Source organism: Oncorhynchus keta, chromosome 7, assembly GCF_023373465.1.
Source record: "Oncorhynchus keta strain PuntledgeMale-10-30-2019 chromosome 7, Oket_V2, whole genome shotgun sequence".
Taxonomy (NCBI): Eukaryota; Metazoa; Chordata; class Actinopteri; order Salmoniformes; family Salmonidae; genus Oncorhynchus; species Oncorhynchus keta.
Window position 1 is genome coordinate 1955723 of NC_068427.1, and position 26013 is coordinate 1981735.

Genomic DNA, 26013 nt, shown 5'->3' on the forward strand with positions numbered 1-26013 from the left:
ATTCCATAAAATGAATGAATTCACTGATTCCATTCGGTCAAATTCAGGAATTGATGGAATTTAAGAAATGTATCATTATTTTGTATTTTTTTTAAATGGAATTAATTTCTCATGCAGAATTTATCCTCATGCAGAGAATGCAGTGCATGATTATCTTCTTCTACTTACAAAACTACAGCCTGAAAAATCTTAGACTTACAGTACCAGTCAAAAGTTTTGTAGCACCTACTCATTCAAGGGGTTTTCTTTATTTTACTATTTTCTACATTGTAGAATAATAGTGAAGACATAACTATGAAATAACACATATGGAATCATGTAGTAACCCAAAAAGTGTTAAACAAGTCAAAATATATTTTATATTTGAGATTCTTCAAAGTAGCCACTGTTGCCTTGATGACAGCTTTGCACACTTTTGGCATTATCTCGACCAGCTTCATGAGTTATTTACCTGGAATGCATTTCAATTAACAGGTGTGCCTTGTTAAAAGTCCATTTGTGGAATTTATTTCCGCCTTAATGCGTTTGAGCCAATCAGTTGTGTTGTGACAAGGTAGGGAGGTATACAGAAGATATCCCTATTTGGTAAAAGACCAAGTCCATATTATTGCAAGAACACTTCAAATACGCAAAGAAAAATAACAGTCCATCATTACTTTAAGACGTGTACCTTTGATGTATTCACTATTATTCTACAATTTAGAAAATAGTAAAAAATAAAAAAAAAACCTTGAATGAGTAGGTGTGTCCAAACTTTTGACTGGTACTGTGTGTTTCTTTGTGATAATCTTGTGATCATAATTATGTGTTGTGGTGAGTGTCATAAGCATTCGGTTTACATGTACATCTACAGTATACCCCTAGAACAAGAATCTGGGTGGTAATATCTCAATGGTCTTAGGAAGTGTTTTCAGTATTTAGTGCATCTGATCTAACTGAAGCATACAGTGTTAATTAACTCTGTTTCCAATTGAGGTACAATCAAGGATGACCATCCTCCCTTTTTTAGATTCACTTTTTTCCCAAAACATGATTGCGTGAAAAGTGATTCAAATTTAGAAACACAAAGGAAAAAGCAGCCGGAGGCACTTGTTAGAAAAAGCTTACAAAGTCTATTCAATCAGACTTCCCGTTTTCTGTTCAGCTGTGTCAAATTTTGTTAACGATCTTGTAAGATCCTAGTCACTTCAAATTTATACAGACAACGAAAAAGGTCCACAGACACTGGTCGTACACTTTGTGCCATGCGATATTACATACAGTCAGTCATATCCCCCTTGGATCTATTTGAAATGCTGTCGTTTGAAATCAAAAGAAGTATGGGGTCACTTAAAGTAATGATTCACCCATTTTGAATGCTATGTTGTTTTTGCGCATCTCTCAGCGATGTTCTGTCGATTACCTGGGTAATTTCATGATTTCATCTGTATCTGAGCTATTCCCGTTCAAGCATACATACATTTGGCCGGTATGACATAGCATTTAAGACTCCCAAGTGGTGCAGCTGTCTAAGGCACTGCTTTTTGGTGCTTGAGGCGTCACTACAGACCCTGGTTCGATCCCGGGCTGTATCACAACCGGCTGTGATCGGGTGTCCCATAGGGCGGCGCACAATTGGCCCAGTGTCTACCGGGTTATTAGGGGAGGGTTTGGCCGGGGTAGGCCGTCTTTGTAAAATAAGAATTTGTTCTTAACTGACTTGCCTAGTTAAATAATATAAAGCCTCTCTCACTACACTGGAAGTTAACAGGAGTATGACTTTTATATCGCGAAAATGTCTATCATACATGTCAGATTTCAATACTGGCTGATGTCATAACATGGGAGGTTGTCTTCTCTCGAATGAGCCATTGATCATGCTTTTGCGATATTCCAACCTCAAGGAATTTGTAATTTAACAGAGGGACTAACCCATTTCTCCTATATTGATGGAGCAGTTTGTTTGGCGATTTTACAGCTAAATAGCTATTTCACATGCTGATATTGACTTTAGTATTATTGTCGCTTCGTTTTTCCAGCCAGCCCATAGAGAGAGCATTGCATTGTGGGCTTCGTAGTCGACTTGAGCTACAACAGATTATCGCAACGATTTTCACATGTTGCTACCAACCTATAAGGACAAAATGAAACATTTGCTCACAAAAATATTTTTCTCACATATTAGTGTTATGTAACACTGGGAATTATAGGAATAAGCGGCACCACACCCTAATAGCATTTTTATTCATTAAATATGCACATACTGTGTTTGCATGTGACACAAATATTTTTTTTGTAAGTCAGCCTACATGTTTTTGTTTAATTTTGTTAAGCCACTCTGGACTTACACACAGCAGATTGTGGATAAATATTTATTTCATAATATCTGTAAATACTTTTGAGGAAAATGTCCTCTAGAATTTTTTTGACAACATATCAACAATTTCCTATGTGTAAGTCTGAAGAATTTTTCAAGAACGACACAAATTGTGATGAATGCAGATGCTTCTGAGAGGCTGAGAAAAATGTGTTGGCATGCAGGAAGAGTCTGACTTTCGGGAAAAGTACACTGAAATTAGACTACCAAATGCCAAACCACTATTTAGACCCAATCACCAACTCTTCAAAGTCAGTTACTACATATATTCCATATATATATTATCTATGAAAAGGACTTTTATATTATGTGATTCAATGAAGTGAGCTATGGATGGATGTCTATTTAAAAGTGGTTACAATTCATGACATTTTGATAATGCTAGTATGATAAACTAACAAAAATATACATTTTCATCTACTTTTTGAAATGTTTATTTTAAATGGACCAAAATACCCCCAAAATGTCAAAATTGATAAGGAGCTGCAAAAATGACATTTTTGCGTGTGGTGCCTGTCCTTAACTGACCCCATGTTAAAACCAATCTTAGACTGGTTAGCATGGAGTTCCCCTTATCCAATGTCAGTGAGGGAAGAATGTCATGTCGGCATGCATTCACAAGGGGCTTTGGGCTAAAATAACTCCATCTGTTGAAGGGATCTAGATTCTTGTAGGTCCCAGGAGAAGTGTTCTCCCCATGCCTTTTGGGGGATGTCATAGTTGCTATTAGTTTTTATAACCCACTCCATTATTTGAAGGCAGACAATAGGAGTTGGCTTGTTTGAATTGGGTCCTTTGAGAAATGCTCACAAGGTCATTGTTTACTGTAGCTTTGCAAAGTATTTTAGCACAGTGGTTTGTTTGGCTGTGTGTCAGTTGCAATACACTTCAGCCATATAATGTATTTGTTTGTAATGTTTCCCTTATATCTAATTACCATTATCGTGTGGAGTTGATTCACACGTTGATATGCAATGCACAATTTATCTTGAAGTTGTGATGTATGTTTTACAAGTCCAAGGAAGTTTCCCATGTCAGGTCATATTTCTCTTAAATATTAGACCGGGAATCATTGAAATATCATTACGTTAATGCAGATCTTCAAGTGACTCTGGACACTGGGTTCATTAACATTGCTGCCCCCCTTCCCTCCCAAAAAAACCTCACAAAACACTACAAAGAAAGTGTTGGCGGTCTGCTTTTACCTCGCAGACCAAAACCCACTGTGTCAAACCCCAACACACTAATAGAGCACGCTAACCCAATCTCGCCATGCAGCCCATCCCGTCATCGGCGTTTCCTGTGTGCAGTGTACTAACTTCCTGTTTCTCTACTGTAGATGAGATCGGTGTCTCCCTCCTGCAACTGATCGGGGACCCTCCCCCAGACGAGATCACCAAGATCTATGGTCCCGACAACAGCCCCGGCTACGTCTTCGGTCCCGACGCCAACACGGGCCAGTTGGCACGTGCCCATCTTCCCAGCCCCTTCTACCGGGACTTCTCCCTCCTCTTCAACCTGAAGCCCCAGTCCACCAAGGGCGGAGTCATCTTTTCGGTCACAGACGCCTCGCAGAAGATCATGTATGTGAGCGTCAAGCTGTCGCCGGTCAAGGCGAACAAGCAGAATGTCATCTTCTACTACACGGAGCCCGACTCGCAGGTGTCGTACGTGGCGGCCACCTTCCCCGTGCACAACCTGGCCGACCAGTGGAATCGCTTCTCCATCTCTGTGCTGGACGACAAGGTCACCTTCTACATCAACTGCGACGACCAACCCCAGGTGGTACGCTTCGAGAGGTCCCCGGATGAGATGGAGCTGGAGGCCGGAGCCGGGGTGTTCGTGGGCCAAGCCGGAGGGGCCGATCCCGATAAGTTCCTGGTATGTATCATGCTATGACTGGACTTTTTAATATCAGAGTTGGGGTCTGTTGCGTTTCAACTTGGTCAATGCGAAAATGTGTCATTTGTAATTTCCTGGATTGAAGGACTTGAAAGGCAATTCTACCCCATACTCTCTTATATTTTACTCAGGGCCCTATCCTGAATAGCCTATTAGCCTATGGCATAATAATAGCATAAGAGTAGGATCTGTAGTCCGCAATTCTGGCTCAAACTTGAGCAGAAATCAGAACGTCCTAATGCAGTCCAAGGTGAATTCATAGTTTTGACTTATGTGCACTTATCTCAAGCCCTACTATCCTTATAACATTTCCTACTTGAGAAATATATCGGTGTCAGGGGCAAGTGGAATCGGAAATCAGACCAGTCAGTGTTGCTCTCCTAGTCAGGTTGATTCAGACACGTGAAACCGAAACCGTCGTGTTTGGCAACCCCTTTATGATTTGATTGCCTTTAATTGGCCTGCTTTAAATCAAAACATAAACGTGGTCTGACCCCGACCATCCCCTGTCTCCTCCAGGGGAAACACAGAAGTATAATTGGTGGACTTCATGGTGGGGTGTCAATTAGCTCCAGTTGGCCCTCCCCTCCATCCCCCTGTGTAAGTGCTGCAGCTGACCCTACTGTCGCTCTGCAGCACCCAGCACACAAATACAGGTCTCCCTGTAAGCAGAGGGCACAAGCAGACAGGTGCTTCTGTGACCAGGACAATTGGCCTTATGTTCCGAGCACAAGCAAGATGGTGTCTATTGACGGTGCCCTTTGTTTTTGCTGACATCTGAATTTGTTGTATCTCCTCATTCAGTAGATTGTAGGGTAAGATTTAAGCATATGAATCACATAGTGGTCACTAATATGCCGTTTAAAAGTGTATAAATAAGTAGCTAGTTAGGTCTTTGTGTGCTATAAGCTATTCATCAAGCCTTTATTCACTGTTTTATTTTCTACTTGTGTGAATAAGGAAACGATGAATATGCTACTTATATTGCAAATCAGTGGCTTAATGTCATTCTCCTATACTGAAGTGTTACCAGTTGTACATTCAAATCTGTAAAGACTAAGACCTAACATTCTGAGAATGAACCCTGTTTGAAATGAATGAATGAAATTGAGTACATTTTACTTCAGGATATTTGGCTTGCGCTGGGACAATGTTGCTAGGATAAAGCAAAAGTTGAGATTGAACTTAAATTGATCCCGCTCCAATAATAAGATTCAAGTCAGTATCGTAAGCTAGTGTTTCCCAACTCCAGTCCTTGAGTACCCCATACATTACTAATTTTTATTGTAGCCCTGGACAGGCACACCTTATTCGCAAAAATATGTGCTGTTGAGAGTACTCAACATGGTAAGCCATGCAATCATATGTCAGAATGAGAACAGGTATGAAGACATACTGAAAGAGAAAGACATTTGACCTGCCTTTTGATAAATAACGCAACATTGAATATTTTTTATTGCTTGACTAACTTACATATTTCTGCAATGATTCATTAGTTCCCAGACAGCGTTGTAATTATTGTTTTACTTTCTGTCTATACATTTAGAGATGGTAAACCCTGTCTGACTAAACCAAGATAATTGGATGATTTAAAACATGGTCAGAGGAAGCAATGATATCTTTATTCCAATAAAGCATTAACAGGCAACTCGAGGGTGTCTTTTTGTGCGTATTAACCCCGAGGTAGACATAGAAAAAGATTGACGGACGTGGGTTCGTTTTATGTCCATGGCATATCCTTTAAAATATGTGAATGTGTGTAGTTCTACCCACTGTTGACTGATTTTGCTGGGCATTTTCTGGGCATGTCTTCAAGCAAAGTACAACTCAGGGCCTCGGAATGCTCAGAGCAGAATCCCAAATAGCTCTCATTTGGGTTCAAGACAGCTCAGTCGGTCTGTCCTATCTTGACAAGACCAAATGAGGGGATTTAGACAAAAGGGTTTGGCCAAATGTCAGGGCATTGTCTCTTTTGTTCTCCAAGCTGTGTGGAAGGGAGGTTTTCATCTTTTTAAAGACAGTTCTTAGAGACAGCTGAGGCAAACAATGCTTGTTTACATAGACCCCGGTAGGCATTGCCCGAGTTCAGACACTTATCATTGCATTATCTGTTGACTCAACGCAGGGTGTTGAACCCTTATGCCTGCACTGAGGAGGTATAAGCCAGAGAGAGACATGTAACCATTCAAGTCAAATGTATAGATAGTCCATGAGATTGACATGCTAGTTTTAACATATTTAAAATTAAAATAAAGCTATACATTGTTCATTTACACATACTCAAATGACAACAGAAACATAAATAACAGAGTAATATAACCTGTTATGTTTGGTTATGATAGGGTAAGATAGCACCTGCTCCCAGGCCTGGAAGTAACAGTGGAAAACAAAGAGGCACATAGGGTGCCTACAGCTTACTGAAAAACAGTCCTCATAAAATCAACAAAATAAATATATTTGATAGCCATTTAGGGACATTGAAGGCTTGTGAACACATTTGTGGACATTCATCGAAAGAGAAGCTCTTCATAACTAGAGCTTTTATCTGTTTAAAACATGTTAAAAGCACATTCCCCTGAATCACACGATTGGCTTTTTGATTGACTTGATAAGATGCTATTAATGTGATACGTTGGAAAGAAGCTCCTGTGGTGGAGAGTTTGATGGACTGGGACCGTGGAAGAGGAGAGTGTCATATCACATGCGTCCATTTCATTGCTCAACACTGGGAGAACTGTAATAAACCCCTCAGCTTCTTCAGCAAGGGGGGAATTCCACAACAAATCCACCGCACAGATCAGGTACACATGTTTGAAGACACAGGACGTCAGAGGGAAGATTTGTGTTTGTTTATGTTTAGAGCAGGGCCATGGCTTGTGGGCTTAATGGTGGGAGAAGAATGCAGACGTGTACAGGCAGAGGACCAGCTGTGCAGCATCACCGCAACATGCCTTGTTTTACATCACCCCACACATACAGACACCAGACATCAAAGGCAACTTTGACAACATTGACAACTGTCTGTGTGTGTGTCTGCCTACGTATATATGCGCTTGCCTGTGTGTGTTTTCCTTCATAGGGGGTGATTGGGGAGCTGAGGGTTGTTGGAAACCCCCGGGCTGCTGAAAGACAGTGTGAGGAGGAAGGGGACGACTCGGATGTGGTAAGTGACCCTTGACCCGCCACCCATACATTAACATAGGTGGGGCAGCGTAGCGCTTATACAGTTGTTGCCTTAGCAGGGTATGGGGTGGCTTAAACTTAGAGGGAACTTGGGAAATTAGAGGGAACAATAGCAACCAAACAGAAGCAAAGGGGCTGAAATCGGAAGGGACCTACCTGAAGAAACATGAGTTTTTCATTGCAAAATGTTTTGCTACGGGTTTGCACTAATGAATACACCCCTGGTCTCTCCCCGCCCAGGCTTCAGGAGATGGCGGAAGCGCGATGTGGAAGGGAAACTGGACGGGAAGAAGAAAGACTCGGTATGATCGTTTGACATTTTTATGTTTAAAATGAAGGTTAAAACCAGGTTATCCGTGATGTTTCAAAGGTCAGAGAGTGTGAGCAGCATGGCTTGGCTATGTACTGGTTGTAGGTTTGGTAATGTCACCACATGATGGGTTTTTACAACACTGAACAAAAATATAAATGCAACATGTAAAGTGTTGGTTTCATGAGCTGAAATAAAAGACTTCCGGAGACACCTGAAACCCCACCTCTTTAAGGAATACCTAGGATAGGATAAAGTAATCCTTCTCACCCCCCCCTTAAAAGATTTAGATGCACTATTGTAAAGTGGCTGTTCCACTGTATGTCATAAGGTGAATGCACCAATTTGTAAGTCGCTCTGGATAAGAGCGTCTGCTAAATGACTTAAATGTAAATGTAAATGTAAAAGATCCCAGAAATTTTCCACGCGCCCAAAAAGCATATTTCTCTCAAATTTTGTGCACAAATTTGTTTACATCCCTGTTAGTGAGCATTTCTCCTTTGCCTATGTAATCCATCCACCTGAATGGTGTGGTATATCAAGACGCTGATTAAACAGCATGATCATTACACAGGTGCACCTTTTGCTGTGGACAATAAAAGGCCACTCTAAAATGTGCAGTTTTGTCACAATGCCACAGATGTTTCAAGTTTTGAAGGAGCGTGCAATTGGCATGCTGACTGCAGGAATGTCCACCAGTGATGCTGCCAGAAAATGTAACATTAATTTCTCTACTGTAAGCACATTCAACCGGCCTCACAACCGCAGATCACGTGTATGGCGTCATGTGGGCAAGCGGTTTGCTGATGTCAACGTTGTAAACAGAGTGCCCCATGGTGGCGGTGGGTAGGGCACATTTGCAAGACACAACAAACACAATTGCATTTTATCGATGGCAATTTGAATGTACAGAGATACCGTGACCAGATCCTGAGGCCCATTGTCGTGCCATTCGTCCATTCATCGTGCCAATTCATCATGTTTTTATTTTGTGTTATTGACTGTACGTTTGTTTATGTGTAACTCTGTGTTGTTGTTTTTGTCGCACTGCTTTGCTTTATCTTGGCCAGGTCGCAGTTGTAAATGAGAACTTGTTCTCAACTGGCCTATCTGGTTAAATAAAGGTGAAATAAAATAATAAAAAAATCCGCTGCCATCACCTAATGTTTTAGAAAGATAATGCCCGGCACCCTTCCTCAAGGATCTGTACACAATTCCTGCAAGCTGAAAATGGCCCAGTTCTGCCATGGCCTGCATACCCACCAGACATGTCACCCATTGAGCATGTTTTGGATGCTCCAGTTCCCGTCAATATCCAGCAATGTCGCACAGCCATTGAAGAGGAGTGGGACAACATTCCACAGGCCACAATCAACAGCCGGATCAACTCTATGCGAAGGAGATGTGCCCTGCTGCATGAGGCAAATGGTGATATCACCAGATATTGACTGGTTTTCTGATCCATGTCCCTACATTTAACTACCTTTTTTTTAAGGTATCTGTGACCAACAGATGCGTATCTGTATTCCCAGTCGTATGAAATCCATACATTACGGCCTAATGAATTACAATTGACTGATTTCCTTATAAAGGTGTAAAATCTTAGGATTTTTTTTTTGTTGTGTTTGTATTTTTATGCAGTGGTTGTAGAGCCTCCTTTGTCTTACTCTCTCCATAGGAGGTACAAAAATATGTGTGGGTTGAGGACGACAGACCGACCGTTACGGGGCGGCAGGGTAGCCTAGTGGTTAGAGCGTTGGACTAGTAACCGGAAGGTTGCGAGTTCAAACCCCCGAGCTGACAAGGTACAAATCTGTCGTTCTGCCCCTGAACAGGCAGTTAACCCACTGTTCCTAGGCCGTCATTGAAAATAAGAATGTGTTCTTAACTGACTTGCCTGGTTAAATAAAGGTAAAAAATAAATAAAAAAATGTGCCCTGAAATCCATTTTATCTGTATATGTTGCCGTTCACTCACAAGCATGTGAATTTTTCACCTTTTGATGTGGTCAGGACTTCACTCCCTTCTCGTGAGCGGCGGACACAAATCAAATTGTATTTGTCACATGCACCGAAAACAACAGGTGTAGGTAGACCTTACAGTGAAATGCTTACTTACAAGCCCTGAACCAATAATGCAGTTTTAAGAAGTAAGTAATAAAAGTACCAAATAATGAATGAGCAGCAGTAAAATGCAGTTTTAAGAAGTAAGTAATAAAAGTACCAAATAATGAATGAGCAGCAGTAAAATAACAATTGCGGGGGCACTGGTTAGTCGAGGTAATTGAGGTAATATGTACATGTAGGTAGACTTATTAAAGTGACTGCATTATTTAGTAGCGATGTCGGGAACTCTGTAAAGCTATGTAGGGCACGCTATTCAAATGGCACCCTATTCACTACTATAGTGCACTACTGTATGTTGGGAATAGGGTGCAATTTGAGATGTAACCATCCACAGTCATGTACTTTTAACATATGGTCAACATTGAAACCCGAGTTATCTGGCTATTTCAAACTGTAGGGAGCTGTATGGGGAGGGGGTGGGTAAGTGGGGAATGTATATGGCCGGTTTGGCTGTGGGTCATCACCTGGACAATGTCCTAAACTAACATGAGCATCATCTCCCCCACACAAACACACAGACGTGGACCATGCATTTTATGATATTACAATACCCTCTACAATAAGCAAATGTTGCAGCACAACCTCGAGCCTCCATACAACGGCACTGTCGGGCACGCCGGTCCAATTCCAGTGGAAGACTAGGTAGACAGCCAGATGTGTCTGATCCAGCTCAGGGCGATGATATCGCCAAAGTTCCTGTTTTGTTATTTTGACTGGTTTCTCAATCAGACTTAAAAGTTGAGAGAACAGGAATAGGGAGGTAACGGAAAGAGATGACGGGGGAATTTGGCCTGCCAGACCTCGTAGGTTCCTCAGGGCTCCAGGTGCACAGGCCAACTTTGAAGCCTTGTGCCACACGGGCTTTCCATCCTCCCGACGTGTTTATTAGCATCGTATGGAACAGCTGTTACCCAACTGTTGACTTTGACTTTTTACTGTTGACTGTTGACTTTCCATCAAGTTGTTTCATTGCAACATATAATGCCTGTCTGACCAGATTGTCTGAGTTTTAGCCTGTCTGACTCCCGCTCAAGCTTGGAAAAGCAAAGAAGGAAACGCAGAGTTATCTGAGGAAACTTTCTGTTGTGCGACTGACGGCGGATTTGTGTGTGATTGAAGGACTTGTGAGTTGTCATCATTACACAGTGCACTAAGGGCAGCAATTCACTCAAATCCGCACTGCAGAAAAAAGCGACAACATCGTTTCTGCTCCATTAAACAGCTTTTGGTAGAATGAGTTACCTACCGTCAAGCTTAAGAAAACTTGGAAACTCCCATTACGCAATTGTCTGGGTGAAAGTGCGTATAATTTAATATTGTGTGAGATTTGTTTTCTTTTAAGACTCAGCTCGTGACAGTGAAGTAAACAGACTTCTTATTTCATTACATTTCTCACACAATTGTGTCTCGAATCTCATGTGGAGTCCGGGATTAGGCGTGTGTGTATTCGGTGTGTGAATCTGGTCCTTGTGCCAACTTTACCTTGTTGCATCAGCTTTGTGGCCTAAATAGTTTTGTTCATAGAACATATAGCAGACAAGTTTAAATCTGCATCGGGCAAAACTGGGCTTGTGCCTTCTATGGTTAAATTAAGTTGTGTTTTTCAAATCCATCACCACCAAGTGCCTCGTCTGTCCCCACCCTCTTCACTCCCACCTCTCAGAAACGATGAATGCATGGGAGTATACTTGCAGGTCTGTTTTATTATATATATCCCCTTGGATCTGTCATATAACAGTCACGAGTCAAATTCTTCGTCAACTTCGTCAACTTCAGGCCCTACAAAAGGAAGAATGTTTGCCCACAGAGGAAACTGCTTAATTTTGTGAAGAATTCCATACTTTTATTTCAAATTTCCCCCCTCCATCCATCCATCTGTCCCACCCAGTACTCCCCTCTCAGATTCCACAGGTGACAATGTGAGGCGTGTCACCTGGTGAAGAATGAGTTTAGAAAACAGGGGTGTTAGGTGTTATCTTCCTCTCACTGAGGGGGGTGAGTCTGGAAATGGCCTCCCCTCTTCCCCTCTGCAGATTGTCCCATCTGTAGAGCGCTAGCAGTGATGACAGATCTTTGGCAGTCCTGCCTTGTCTCTACTCCCAAACACACACATCCTGACACTTACACGTGACACGTGGTCCTTCTGTAGCTCAGTTGGTAGAGCATGGCGCTTGTAACGCCAGGGTAGTGGGTTCGATCCCCGGGACCACCCATACGTAGAATGTATGCACACTTGACTGTAAGTCGCTTTGGATAAAAGCGTCTGCTAAATGGCATATATTATTATTATATTATTATTACACCCAGACACACACACACTGAAACATGTATACACACACACACACGCACACACGCACACGCACACACACACACCCTGACACTTACACCCAGACACACACACACTGAAACATGTATACACACACACACACACACACACCCTGACACTTACACCCAGACACACACACACACACACACACACACGCACACACACACACCCTGACACTTACACCCAGACACACACACTGAAATATGTGCACACACACACACCATCTCCTCCACTCTATTCTCTGACCACTATCTTAAGAGCTGGAACCCAAAACGGGTCACATTCCTGTTGCCAGACATGTTCCTCCCAACCAAAATACCTGCTGCTTGGCGCCATCCCATCCGCTCCCAGTGGGAGAAAGTACACCCACCGTCTCGCTCAATGGACCAACTCACTGTTGTATATTCATAATGGCCGCACATAAATTTGGCGCCACCATCACAGCTCTTTGCAACAACACTGTAGAGCCTACCTCACAGAGGGGAAGAGAGAGTGTTTTTGCTTGGTAATCGGTATCAATTTGTTTAGGGTAAGCTAGCCCGAGAGGAAATTACATAATGGACACCGTCTAGTCTGTGCTAGTCTGCCAACCATTAGCACTGTGCGAGTGTGCCAACAATTAGCACGTATGATTACGCCATAAGAAAAATAAAACACAAAACATATAGTACATACAGTGGAGTCTGAAATTATTGACATCATACCCCCAAGGCAAATCTCCCCTGTTATTGGTAATGGTGAGAGGTTATCATGTCTTGGTGTTATGCTCTTTGACCCAGTTGGGAAGCCAACTTTGAGTTGTCCTTGGAGCTGGATGTATTTTTATGGTCATATTATTACCCCATAACAACAAAAACATGAACATGGTTTTCTTTGTTTAAGATCTACAAATACTCATGTGGGATCAATATGCACATTTTTTTTCCTTTGGAGCTCAGCTAGATATATTTTTACGTTTGTTTTTCAATGCTGTTTTAACGTCTTTCTCCAGACTACCCCTCCGTCATCACGCCCGATTCAGCAGCCCCCAGTGACCAGGCAACAACCAGAGTTGTCTCCCAAGAAAGAGACTGGTGAGTTCAATAAGGTCATAGTCTAGATCAGGACTCCCCAGCCCTGTGTCTGGAAAGCTACCCTACTTTAGGTTTTAAACCCAGTTGTAAATAACTTGATTCAGTTTATCAACTGTACTTTACAGTATCTGTACTTTACCTTGTAATTTCAATTTTTGACAACTTTTATTTCACTATAAGGGCACACGGCGATACACAGGAGGCAGATGGTTGGAGTCTTAGATGTTTATTATTCCAAAAAGGGGTAGGCAAGAGAATGACCGTGTACAGGCAAAAGGTCAAAAACAGTTCAGAGTACAGTAGCTACCGAAGGGCAGGCAGGCTCGAGGTCAGGGCAGTCAGAATGGTCAGGCAGGTGGGAATGGAGTCCAGAAAACAGGCAAGGGTCAAAACCTGGAGGACTAGTGAAGAGTAGAGAAAAAGGAGTACACGAAAAAACACACTGATTGAGTTGACAAACATACAAGACGAACTGGCACAAAGAGACAGGAAACAGGGATAAATACCCTGGGGAAAATAAGCGGCACCTGGAGGGGGTGGAGACAATCACAAGGACAGGTGAAACAGATCAGGGTGTGACACATCACTACATTCCTAAAGAAAATAATGTACTTTTTACTCCATACAAGGTACATGTCATTCTGCCCCTGAACAGGCAGTTAACCCACTGTTCCTAGGCCGTCATTGAAAATAAGAATTTGTTCTTAACTGACTTGCCTAGTTAAATAAAGATAAAATAAATACATTTTTTAAAAAGTCACTATTGGCCCATAGCGGTTTCCTTCCTTAAGGAGGACACCTGTACCTTTGTATTGACTAGGTGTATTGATACACCCTCCAAAGTGTAATTAATAGCTTCACCATGCTCAAAGAGATAGTCAATGTGTACTTTGTTGTACCCATGTACCAATAGGTGCCCTTCTTTGTGAGACATTGGAAAACCTCCCTGGTCTTTGTGGTTGAATCTGTGTTTGAAATTCACTGCTTGACTGAGGGACCTTACATACTTTTGTTCATGTAGTGTACAATTATGTGGACACCTGCTCATCCAACATCTCTCTCCAAAATCATGGGTATTAATATGGAGTTTTGCTGCCATAACAGCCGCCACTCTTCTGGGAAGGCTGTCCACTAGATGTTGGAACATTGCTGCGAGGACTTGCTTCCATTCAGCCACAAGAGCATTCGTGAAGTCAGGCACTGATGTTGGGCGATTAGGCCTGGATCGCAGTCGGCGTTCCAATTCAAAGGTGTTCGATGGGGTTGAGGTCGAGGCTCTGTGTAGGCAAGTCAAGTTCTTCCACACCAATCTCGACAAACCATTTCTGTATGGACCTCACTTTTGCTGAAAAAGCAAAGGGCCTTCCCCAAACAGTTGCCACAAAGGAAGCACAGAATCGTCTAGAATGGCATTGTATGCTGCAGCGTTAAGATTTCCCTTCACTGGACCTAAGGGGCCTCACCCGAAACCATGAAAAACAGCCCCAGACCATTATTGCTCATCCACCAAACTTTACAATTGGCACTATGCATTGGGCCAGTTAGCGTTCTCCTCTCATCCGTCAAACCCAGATTCGTCCGTCGGACTGGCAGATGGTGAAGCGTGATTCATCACTCCAGAGAACACGTTTCCACTGCTCCAGAGTCCAATGGTGGGGAGAATTACACCACTCCAGCCAATGCTTGGCATTGTGGTCTTAGGCTTGTGTGTGGCTGCTCGGCCATGGAAACCCATTTCTTTAAGCTCCCGAAGAACAGTTCTTGTGCTGACGTTGCTTCCAGAGACCGTTTGGAACTCGGTAGTGAGTGTTTCAACCGAGGACAGACGATTTTTATATTCTACACACTTCACACTAAGCGGCCCCTTTTCTATGAGCTTGTGCGGCCTACCACTTCGTGGCTGAGCCGTTGTTGCTCCTAAAAGTTTCCACTTCACAATAACAACACTTACAGTGCAGCGCTAGCAGGACAGAAATTTTAACAACTGACTTGTTGGAAAGGTAGCATCCTATGACGGTGCCATGTTGAAAGTAACTGAGCTCTTCAGCTGTTAATGTTTTCCTATGGAGATTGCATGGAGGTTTGCCTGATTTTACGCACGTAAAAGGTTTTCTATTTCTTTGTTTTTGGCCGTGTGTGTTTCCCAATCAGAGGCAGCTGTCTATCGTTGTCTCTGTTTGGGGATCATATATAAGTTGTCATTTTCCTTTTGGGTTTTGTGGGATCTTGTTTTCTGTTTAGTGTTTATGCCTGACAGAACTGTGCACTTTCGTTTTCACGTCTGTTATTTTGTGTTTGTTGAAATAAAAGAATCATGAACACTTTCCACGCTGCGCTTTGGTCCACTCTTCCTGCCACCAACGAGAGCCGTAACAAAATTAAAGAAGGTCCATATACTTCTGTTTATATAGTGTATGTGTGGGGTCCAGAGATGAGGTGGTCATTCAAAAACCATGTTAAACACAATTATTGCACACAGTGATACCAAGCTTATTAAGCTTACTCCTGAACTTATTTAGGTTTGCCATAAGAAAGGGGTTGAATACTTATTGACTCACAATATTTCCTTTTTTCATTTTTTGTGAAAATTTCTAAAAACATAATTCCGCTTTGACATTATGGGGTATTGTGTGTAGGCCAGTGACAAAACATCTCAAATTAATCCATTTTAAATTCAGGCTGTAATACAACGACATGTGTTATTGTGGTGGTATTTAAACTGTAATTTACTCCGGAGGGTTAACTTTCCTGAGTGAAGACAATCGTGTTTACATTGACTGCATTTAGACATTTAGAACACACCATAAATGTGATATGTGAGTCACCTAAACTGAAGTAGTGAGAACAAAAATTTCAATTCACTTCCTTGCCCCTATCCAATCAATAAAGAACAATGAAACTAGCTTTGCCAACTATTGGGGCCATTATATTTATTTATTTTCAGACTACAATTGGTATTGTAGTTCATGCCACAACAATGCATATTGACCCGTGTACAAAGAAATAGTGTAAAAAAAAAATGTTTCAGTCAATGTTGATGACACTGGCCGGTTTACTGAGTCCAATCCTGGTGATCCAGGACCGCAAGGTGGGTTACTGAGGGCAATAGAAGAGCTGGGGTGTCATCTCAATAGTCTGAAATGGACAGTGTAGTATGTAAATCTTGGTGGGGCTAACTCCCCAGAATGTTTTAGATGCATGGCAGAAAATCAACTACACCACCCAACACAACAATAAACAATACATTAATTCCACTATAACGGTGTCAAATGGTGCCCACAATCTGTTAGGGTCTACATAAAGCTGTCCCAACCACAGTTTTTTTTTCAGCACAATGGAGTGAATGCTTACCACAGCTACACCTGGCTATTATCGGGGCCTAGTCTGGCAGTGAAAGAGTTCATTTGGTCTCATTTGCTGCCTTTTTAAAAAACATAGCTGATATGGCTGACTTAAACAAATATGATTTCTACTGAAAATTAAGATGTACGAAGTATGGCATAAGGGAACGATGAGCGGATGAAAGGCACTCCCGTAATTTCGATGAAGACATTAATGAGCGAGCTAATACGGACATAGTCAATATAATTATTTTTTCAGCACTTTTGAAATGTACAGCGACATAATTCAGAATATGGGCTGTTCTGACAGTAATCTCCCTTTACATTTACATTACATTTAAGTCATTTAGCAGACGCTCTTATCCAGAGCGACTTACAAATTGGTGCATTCACCTTATGACATCCAGTGGAACAGCCACTTTACAATAGTGCATCTAAATCTTTTAAGGGGGGGGGTGAGAAGGATTACTTTATCCTATCCTAGGTATTCCTTAAAGAGGTGGGGTTTCAGGTGTCTCCGGAAGGTGGTGATTGACTCCGCTGTCCTGGTGTCGTGAGGGAGTGTGTTCCACCATTGGGGAGCCAGAGCAGCGAACAGTTTTGACTGGGCTGAGCGGGAACTGTACTTCCTCAGTGGTAGGGAGGCGAACAGGCCAGAGGTGGATGAACGCAGTGCCCTTGTTTGGGTGTAGGGCCTGATCAGAGCCTGGAGGTACTGAGGTGCCGTTCCCCTCACAGCTCCGTAGGCAAGCACCATGGTCTTGTAGCGGATGCGAGCTTCAACTGGAAGCCAGTGGAGAGAGCGGAGGAGCGGGGTGACGTGAGAGAACTTGGGAAGGTTGAACACCAGACGGGCTGCGGCGTTCTGGATGAGTTGTAGGGGTTTAATGGCACAGGCAGGGAGCCCAGCCAACAGCGAGTTGCAGTAATCCAGACGGGAGATGACAAGTGCCTGGATTAGGACCTGCGCCGCTTCCTGTGTGAGGCAGGGTCGTACTCTGCGGATGTTGTAGAGCATGAACCTACAGGAACGGGCCACCGCCTTGATGTTAGTTGAGAACGACAGGGTGTTGTCCAGGATCACGCCGAGGTTCTTAGCGCTCTGGGAGGAGGACACAATGGAGTTGTCAACCGTGATGGCGAGATCATGGAACGGGCAGTCCTTCCCCAGGAGGAAGAGCAGCTCCGTCTTGCCGAGGTTCAGCTTGAGGTGGTGATCCGTCATCCACACTGATATGTCTGCCAGACATGCAGAGATGCGATTCACCACCTGGTCATCAGAAGGAGGAAAGGAGAAGATTAATTGTGTGTCGTCTGCATAGCAATGATAGGAGAGACCATGTGAGGTTATGACAGAGCCAAGTGACTTGGTGTATAGCGAGAATAGGAGAGGGCCTAGAACAGAGCCCTGGGGGACACCAGTGGTGAGAGCGCGTGGTGAGGAGACAGATTCTCGCCACGCCACCTGGTAGGAGCGACCTGTCAGGTAGGACGCAATCCAAGCGTGGGCCGCGCCGGAGATGCCCAACTCGGAGAGGGTGGAGAGGAGGATCTGATGGTTCACAGTATCGAAGGCAGCCGATAGGTCTAGAAGGATGAGAGAGAGTTAGCTTTAGCGGTGCGGAGCACCTCCGTGATACAGAGAAGAGCAGTCTCAGTTGAATGACTAGTCTTGAAACCTGACTGATTTGGATCAAGAAGGTCATTCTGAGAGAGATAGCGGGAGAGCTGGCCAAGGACGGCACGTTCAAGAGTTTTGGAGAGAAAATAAAGAAGGGATACTGGTCTGTAGTTGTTGACATCGGAGGGATCGAGTGTAGGTTTTTTCAGAAGGGGTGCAACTCTCGCTCTCTTGAAGACGGAAGGGACGTAGCCAGCGGTCAGGGATGAGGTAAGGGAGAAGGTCTCCGGAAATGGTCTGGAGAAGAGAGGAGGGGATAGGGTCGAGCGGGCAGGTTGTTGGGCGGCCGGCCGTCACAAGACGCGAGATTTCATCTGGAGAGAGAGGGGAGAAAGAGGTCAGAGCACCGGGTAGGGCAGTGTGAGCAGAACCAGCGGTGTCGTTTGACTTAGCAAACGAGGATCGGATGTCGTCGACCTTCTTTTCAAAATGGTTGACGAAGTCATCTGCAGAGAGGGAGGAGGGGGGGGGGGATTCAGGAGGGAGGAGAAGGTGGCAAAGAGCTTCCTAGGGTTAGAGGCAGATGCTTGGAATTTAGAGTGGTAGAAAGCTTTAGCAGCAGAGACAGAGGAGGAAAATGTAGAGAGGAGGGAGCGAAAGGATGCCAGGTCCGCAGGGAGGCGAGTTTTCCTCCATTTCCGCTCGGCTGCCCGGAGCCCTGTTCTGTGAGCTCGCAATGAGTCGTCGAGCCACGGAGCGGGAGGGGAGGACCGAGCCGGCCTGGAAGATAGGGGACATAGAGAGTCAAAGGATGCAGAAAGGGAGGAGAGGAGGGTTGAGGAGGCAGAATCAGGAGATAGGTTGGAGAAGGTTTGAGCAGAGGGAAGAGATGATAGGATGGAAGAGGAGAGAGTAGCGGGGGAGAGAGAGCGAAGGTTGGGACGGCGCGATACCATCCGAGTAGGGGCAGTGGGAAAGTGTTGGATGAGAGCGAGAGGGAAAAGGATACAAGGTAGTGGTCGGAGACTTGGAGGGGAGTTGCAATGAGATTAGTGGAAGAACAGCATCTAGTAAAGATGAGGTCGAGCGTATTGCCTGCCTTGTGAGTAGGGGGGGAAGGTGAGAGGGTGAGGTCAAAAGAGGAAAGGAGTGGAAAGAAGGAGGCAGAGAGGAATGAGTCAAAGGTAGACGTGGGGAGGTTAAAGTCGCCCAGAACTGTGAGAGGTGAGCCGTCCTCAGGAAAGGAGCTTATCAAGACATCAAGCTCATTGATGAACTCTCCGAGGGGACCTGGAGGGCGATAAATGATAAGGATGTTAAGCTTGAAAGGGCTGGTAACTGTGACAGCATGAAATTCAAAGGAGGCGATAGACAGATGGGTAAGGGGAGAAAGAGAGAATGACCACTTGGGAGAGATGAGGATCCCGGTGCCACCACCCCGCTGACCAGAAGCTCTCGGGGTGTGCGAGAACACGTGGGCGGACGAAGAGAGAGCAGTAGGAGTAGCAGTGTTATCTGTGGTGATCCATGTTTCCGTCAGTGCCAAGAAGTCGAGGGACTGGAGGGAGGCATAGGCTGAGATGAACTCTGCCTTGTTGGCCGCAGATCGGCAGTTCCAGAGGCTACCGGAGACCTGGAACTCCACGTGGGTCGTGCGCGCTGGGACCACCAGATTAGGGTGGCCGCGGCCACGCGGTGTGGAGCGTTTGTATGGTCTGTGCAGAGAGGAACACCAAACACCTTTACACCAAGTCAGAACCGTAGGATAAATAAAAGAGGCATATAAGCAGACAATGAATATTTGATGATGACATTTGTCTGAAACAGGCTGTGCACCACCAAGTCAGAACAGTAGGCTAAGTTATAAGGGGGAAAGGGACCAAATTATTAGGGTGAGGCACATGGGCTACTAAAAGCTTACTACACAACATGCTGACCACACCAAAATAAATGTACACATACATGTTATTCAATCATTGCACCCACACTGCTCGCGCGAGCGTCTGTGTTGGCAAGCGCTAAAATAGAAGTCAGTTCTATTTGTGAGGCTGAACGCGGTGCAAGTCCTGCCTCTCCCAGCTCCTCATTGGTTATACCCACATGGGTGATTGAAAGATGAACTGAGGGTGGTCGGTCGTGGTAATACACCTATGAAAGTTAGATGCCAATCGCCATAAAATCCAAAGAAGAAAAAGCCTGGAAGGAGGAGAGATGAAAAGAAACGATTCGGTTGACCGTTTTATGTATGGATTCATTGTCGGAGTAGAGGACCTTGTGCATTTCAGGTAAAATAACACCTAAGCGTTTATATACCAGGACAAATTAGCTAGCAACAGCAAACTAGCTAAATAGGGCAAATTAGCTAGCAACTGCAAGCTAGCTAGCTACATTGCCATAAATGTTTCATGCGTTTCGATCTGTCCCCAAATTAATATAATTGGTTCAGAGTTTTTTTTAATATTTCAACCTGCGTGTCGTGACCGTGTTTGGTGTGGAGGGACAAAATTAATTTGCGCACGTCCGGTTTGGGTATTGTGTTAGTATTACTTTCTTAGCTACAGTATACGTATCCCCCTCGCATATTAAATCATTTATGCAGCAGCATAAAATATATTTTTGGACCTTGTTGTGTGGTGCTCACTTGAACGGGAAGGGGACGCGGCTGTCTTGTGGGCAAATTTTGCCATCAAAGTCTGGCATTCTCTGGATTTACGGTGCTTTTAAGAGAACAGGGAACTCAGAAAAAACAAGGTGGAAATTTGACATCAGTGATCTTCAGGTCGAAGTTCTAGAAAGAGGCACGAGTTCCCGACTTGGAATTACGAGTTCGATGACTGTTCAAAACTGTCCCCCCCAGTTGTCTTAAACTTATTGAAGTCTGAGATTGCCCAGTATTTGTGATTTCCAACTTGTGTAATGTTTATGTCCAATGGCCGATGAGCACCGATATGTTTTATCTATAATTCCTCTTCATATGACAAGGATTGAAAAGGATTTGCCAGTAGATTGTCGAATTGATTCATGGCGATGACTGCTTGTCTAGCTTGCTCGCTAAGATTTTAAAGTATGATGTTGACATGATCAGTTCAAGCAAAGCCACATGATCTGTGGCCAATGACTTTGAGCCTTCTTGGATGGGCACTCTAATGTAAATCTATGGCAGCACCCAAGGGGCTTGATTTTTTTGTGCTCTCCCTGTAGATATTGCGGTGACGTGGTGTCCCCATGAGTGACATGAGCCACTCACGGTGCAACTAGAGAATATTGCCAACCCCTACGCTCTGTATTTTCCGCTGGCTGCCCCACCACCACAGAAAGCACTGAGCTCGGCTGAAACTAGTAATGCACCGATATGACATTTTTGACCGATACCGATATCCGTTATTTTCCTTGCCCCAAAAAACAATACCGATAACCGATATTTAAAAAATGTACAGCCTTTTAAGCATTCTAGTACAGTTAAATAGTTAACACACAAACATGGACGCAGCAGTCTAAGGCACTGCATCTCAGTGCAAGATGGTGGTCCTTCTGTAGCTCAGTTGGTAGAGCATGGCGCTTGTGACGCCAGGGTAGTGGGTTCGATTCCTGGGACCACCCATACGTAGAATGTATGCACACATGACTGTAAGTCGCTTTGGATAAAAGCGTCTGCTAAATGGCATATATTATATTATTATTATATTACTACAATCCCTGGTTCGAATCCAGGCTGTATCACATCCGGCCGTGATTGGGAGCCCCATAGGGTGGCTCACAATTGGCCCAGCGTCGTCCGGGCCGTCATTGTAAATTAGAATTGGTTCTTCACTGACTTGCCTAGTTAAATACAGGTTACACACACACACTACACTGACCAAAACGTTATTTTGTTGGCATTTATGTATGTCCCCATTACCAGTAAAACATAATCAAAACCTATTTCTTTCACTTACTTGCTGTGCTGTTTGGTTGTTCATTTGTTCAGTCATTTCAAACTCAACCAGGATTTCTATGGAACGCCGTTTGGGTCTTTGCCTGTCAAAAAATATAACACTTAGACATAAGGTCAAATAAGGTCAAATAACTTAGGTCAAATAACACTCTTTGATGTGTCAAACAAGCTTGTTGACCAATCAGGCCTGAACTTGACTGCACGTCACATAATAATTTAAAGCTTTCATTAACTTTTGCCGTAGTTTTTACACATTGATTACACCATCACTCGTATATCAATGTGTCACAACGATTCATCGATACGTATGCTGTGATGATGGTAAAGTTGTCTCGCGCAACTACTTTGATGGTCGTAAAAAAATCTAGCTAGTTCATGGATGCAAACAATTTTCTTCCCCCAAAACAATGCAAAACGACAATCTGTTTCTGTAGTTATAGCTAGGTTTCATAATCTAAAATAACCCTAATTTATAAGACAGTTCTTATTTGATTAACGGTGGTTGGACCCATCTATGTGAAGCTAGCCACAACAAGGATTAGCCACATCAGTGGACTTTACAGTTAGCCTTCAAAATAAAAGTATGGCATAATTCTACTATTTGTATATATTTGCATCACTGTCAATTACATACTTTTATTTTGAAGGCAAACTGCAAATTCCACTATTGTGCCTTATCCTTATTGTGGCTAGCTTCACAATACATAAGCCGGTCAAGTCGAGCCTCACTAGCCAGTTGAAGCTAACTGGCTGCTCATAACCTTAGGTTTGGCCAACGGGATTAAGTAGCTGTCTAACTATTCATTATTTATTATTTTCATGAACTGAAGTTCAATTTCAATAGGTGAACAACAAGTGGCAACCTAGCTAATACTTACTCACAAGGATTCCTATGTCATTGCTAAGAATACTGAAAATGACTGCAGTTTCTCCTGGTCATTGTTTTCATGCTGGTTGTATTGGTGCTAGCTAGGTTCCAAGCCAAAGCTAGCTACCCCAGAAGTTGCGGGCGAACAAATTATGGTTTATTACCAACGCGGTATTGTAAACACATCTTTCGTGAACTGTGTTTGCTTGTTTCCTTTTTTTATACAGCTTTGACAGTGCTACTGTATCTTTTTTGACACGCAACGACCCAAATGGCATTTCAAAGTGTATGTATGTCATGAAGCTAAAAGCAGTGACGGTATTACTGTGTATCTCCGGTAGGGCAACATCTGAAAAAAATCACCCACGACAGAGAACAGTTGACTGTCAAGGGCAGTTAATGAGTTCCATTATCTTGGCTTTAATGGATTTCACCTTTGAGTTGTCTCGCTGAAATGTTCTTACTCTTTCAAATGACGGCTCGACTTTTTGACTGCTCCATCCACACAGCAGATCTTGAGTGCTATGTTAGGAATGCTGTGTTGCACCTGTAGCGCAACATTTCATGTGGCGTCATTACGTCATGTACCTACGTTGTAAAGGTATGCACGGTAGCTTTAACATCGGCGTTAAATTAGATATCAGGCCGATACCGATGTTGGCATATGTTCACCGATATATCATGCATCCCTCGCTGAAACACCTGCGTGTTGGTGCTGCCTTACTCAAGAAAGCAAAAAAGAGAGCGTGTTGTATGTGGCTTTATTAACACAATTCATTTTTTTAATATTGTTTTGCAAACTGATATGTGATCTATTAATGACAAAATAACATGCAAAACAGGCAAATATATAGAGACTACCGTTCAAAAGTTTGGGGTCACTTAGAAATGTCCTTGATTTTGAAAGAAATGCAGTTTTATTTACATCTAATTGAACATACATACAGTGTAGACATGGTTAATGTTGTAAATTACTATTGTAGCTGGAAACGGCTGATTTTTTAAATAGAATATCTACATAGGCGTACAGAGGCCCATTATCAGCAACCATCACTCCTGTGTTCCAATGGCATGTTGTGCTAGCTAATCCATGTTTATCATTTTAAAAGTCTAATTGATCGTTAGAAAACCCTTTTGTAATTATGTTGAGGTCAGAGCTTTGTGATGGCCACTCCAATTCCTTGACTTTGTTGTCCTTAAGCCATTTTGCCACAACTTTGGAAGTATGCTTGAGGTCATTGTCCATTTGGAAGACCCATTTGCGACCAAGCTTTAACTTCCTGACTGATGTCTTGAGATGTTGCTTCAAAATATCCACAATTTTCCTACCTAATGATGATCTATTTTGTGAAGTGCACCAGTCCCTCCTGCAGCAAAGCACCCCCACAACATGATGCTGTCACCCCTGTGCTTCACAGTTGGGATAGTGTTCTTCGGCTTGCAAGCCGCCCCCTTTTTCCTCCAAACATAGCGACGGTCATTATGGCCAAACAGTTCTATTTTTGGTTCATCAGACCAGAGGACATTTCTCCAAAAAGTACGATCTTTGTCCCCATGTGCAGTTGCGAACCGTAGTCTGGCTTTTTTATAGCGGTTTTGGAGCAGTGGCTTCTTCCTTCCTGAGCGGCCTTTCAGGTTATGTTGATATAGGACTCGTTTTAGTATGGATATAGACACTTTTGTACCTGTTTCCTCCAGCATCTTCACAAGGTCCTTTGCTGTTGTTCTGGAATTGATTTGCACTTTTCACACCAAAGTACATTCATCTCTAGGAGACAATGCGTCTCCTTCCTGAGCTTTATGACGGCTGCGTGGTCCCATGGTGTTTATACTTACATACTATTGTTTGTACAGATGAACGTGTTACCTTCAGGTGTTTGGAAATTGCTTCCAAGGATGAACCAGGCTTGCGGAGGTCTACAATTATTTTTTTCTGAGGTCTTGACTGATTTATTTCGATTTTCCCATTATGTCAAGCAAAAAGGCACTGGGTTTTAAGGTAGGCCTTGAAATACATCCACAGGTACACCTCCAATTGACTCAAATTATGTCAATTAGCCTATCAGAAGCTTCTAAAGCCATGACGTAATTTTCTGGACTTTTCCAAGCTGTTTAGAGGCATACGTTCTGGCCCTGAACAGGCAGTTAACCCACTGTTCCTAGGCTGTCATTGAAAATAAGAATTTGTTCTTAACTGACTTGCCTAGTTAAATAAAGGTAAAAAAAAAAAAATGATGAGGACGAGGCCAAATGTAACGGATGTGAAACGGCTAGCTTAGTTAGCGGTGTGCGCTAAATAGCATTTCAATCGGTTACGTCACTTGCTCTGAGACCTTGAAGTAGTAATTCCCCTTGCTCTGCAAGGGCCGCGGCTTTTGTGGAGCGATGGGTAACGATGCTTCGAGGGTGACTGTTGTCGTTGTGTGCAGAAGGTCCCTGGTTCGCGCCCGGGTATGGGCGAGGGGACGGTTTAAAAGTATACTGTTACACAAACATGGATTTACCAGGAAAGATGATGGGAAACAATGTGCATGCAGTTGTGGAATTTTAACTCTGTCAAGAAGATTATGACCATATCCTCCAAGGCTTCTCAACAACCTATAAATTACAGTCGGTAGTAAGGACACAAGGATGCTCTGGCCAACAAACAAGAAAGCCATTTCCTGCCGGTAAACTGGGGAAGGAAATGTTGGTTTAGGATAAGGATGCAACCGTTCATCATTTTGTAAACATTTTTTTCAGGAGGTTATAACTTTTGCCTTTCTTTTTCTCTATCTTTCTTTTGTTTTCAAGGCACAGGTGGATCTAGAGGAGAGAAGGGTGACAGAGGAGAGAAAGGAGACAGGGGTCCCATCGGTCCAAAGGGAGATTCTGGGTCTGAGTCGGGCACACGAGGAGGGGCACGTGGAGAGAAGGTGCAGACTTATTGAATCATTTTAAACAACCAAAATAGATGACACATTCATACAGTGT

The 26013-nt window shown here is 43.4% G+C and overlaps 1 protein-coding gene across 1 annotated transcript in view; it reads left to right on the top strand.

Moving 5' to 3' along the window:
- Positions 1-26013, top strand: part of LOC118385863 (collagen alpha-1(XVIII) chain-like) — an 86592-nt gene that overhangs the window by 14997 nt on the left and 45582 nt on the right. Inside the window, 9 exon segments of the mRNA XM_052521855.1 lie at positions 3696-4237; positions 7338-7418; positions 7682-7702; positions 11878-11913; positions 13195-13253; positions 14818-14837; positions 17514-17542; positions 18623-18635; positions 25852-25955. Coding sequence (XP_052377815.1) covers positions 3696-4237; positions 7338-7418; positions 7682-7702; positions 11878-11913; positions 13195-13253; positions 14818-14837; positions 17514-17542; positions 18623-18635; positions 25852-25955 — 905 coding nt within the window.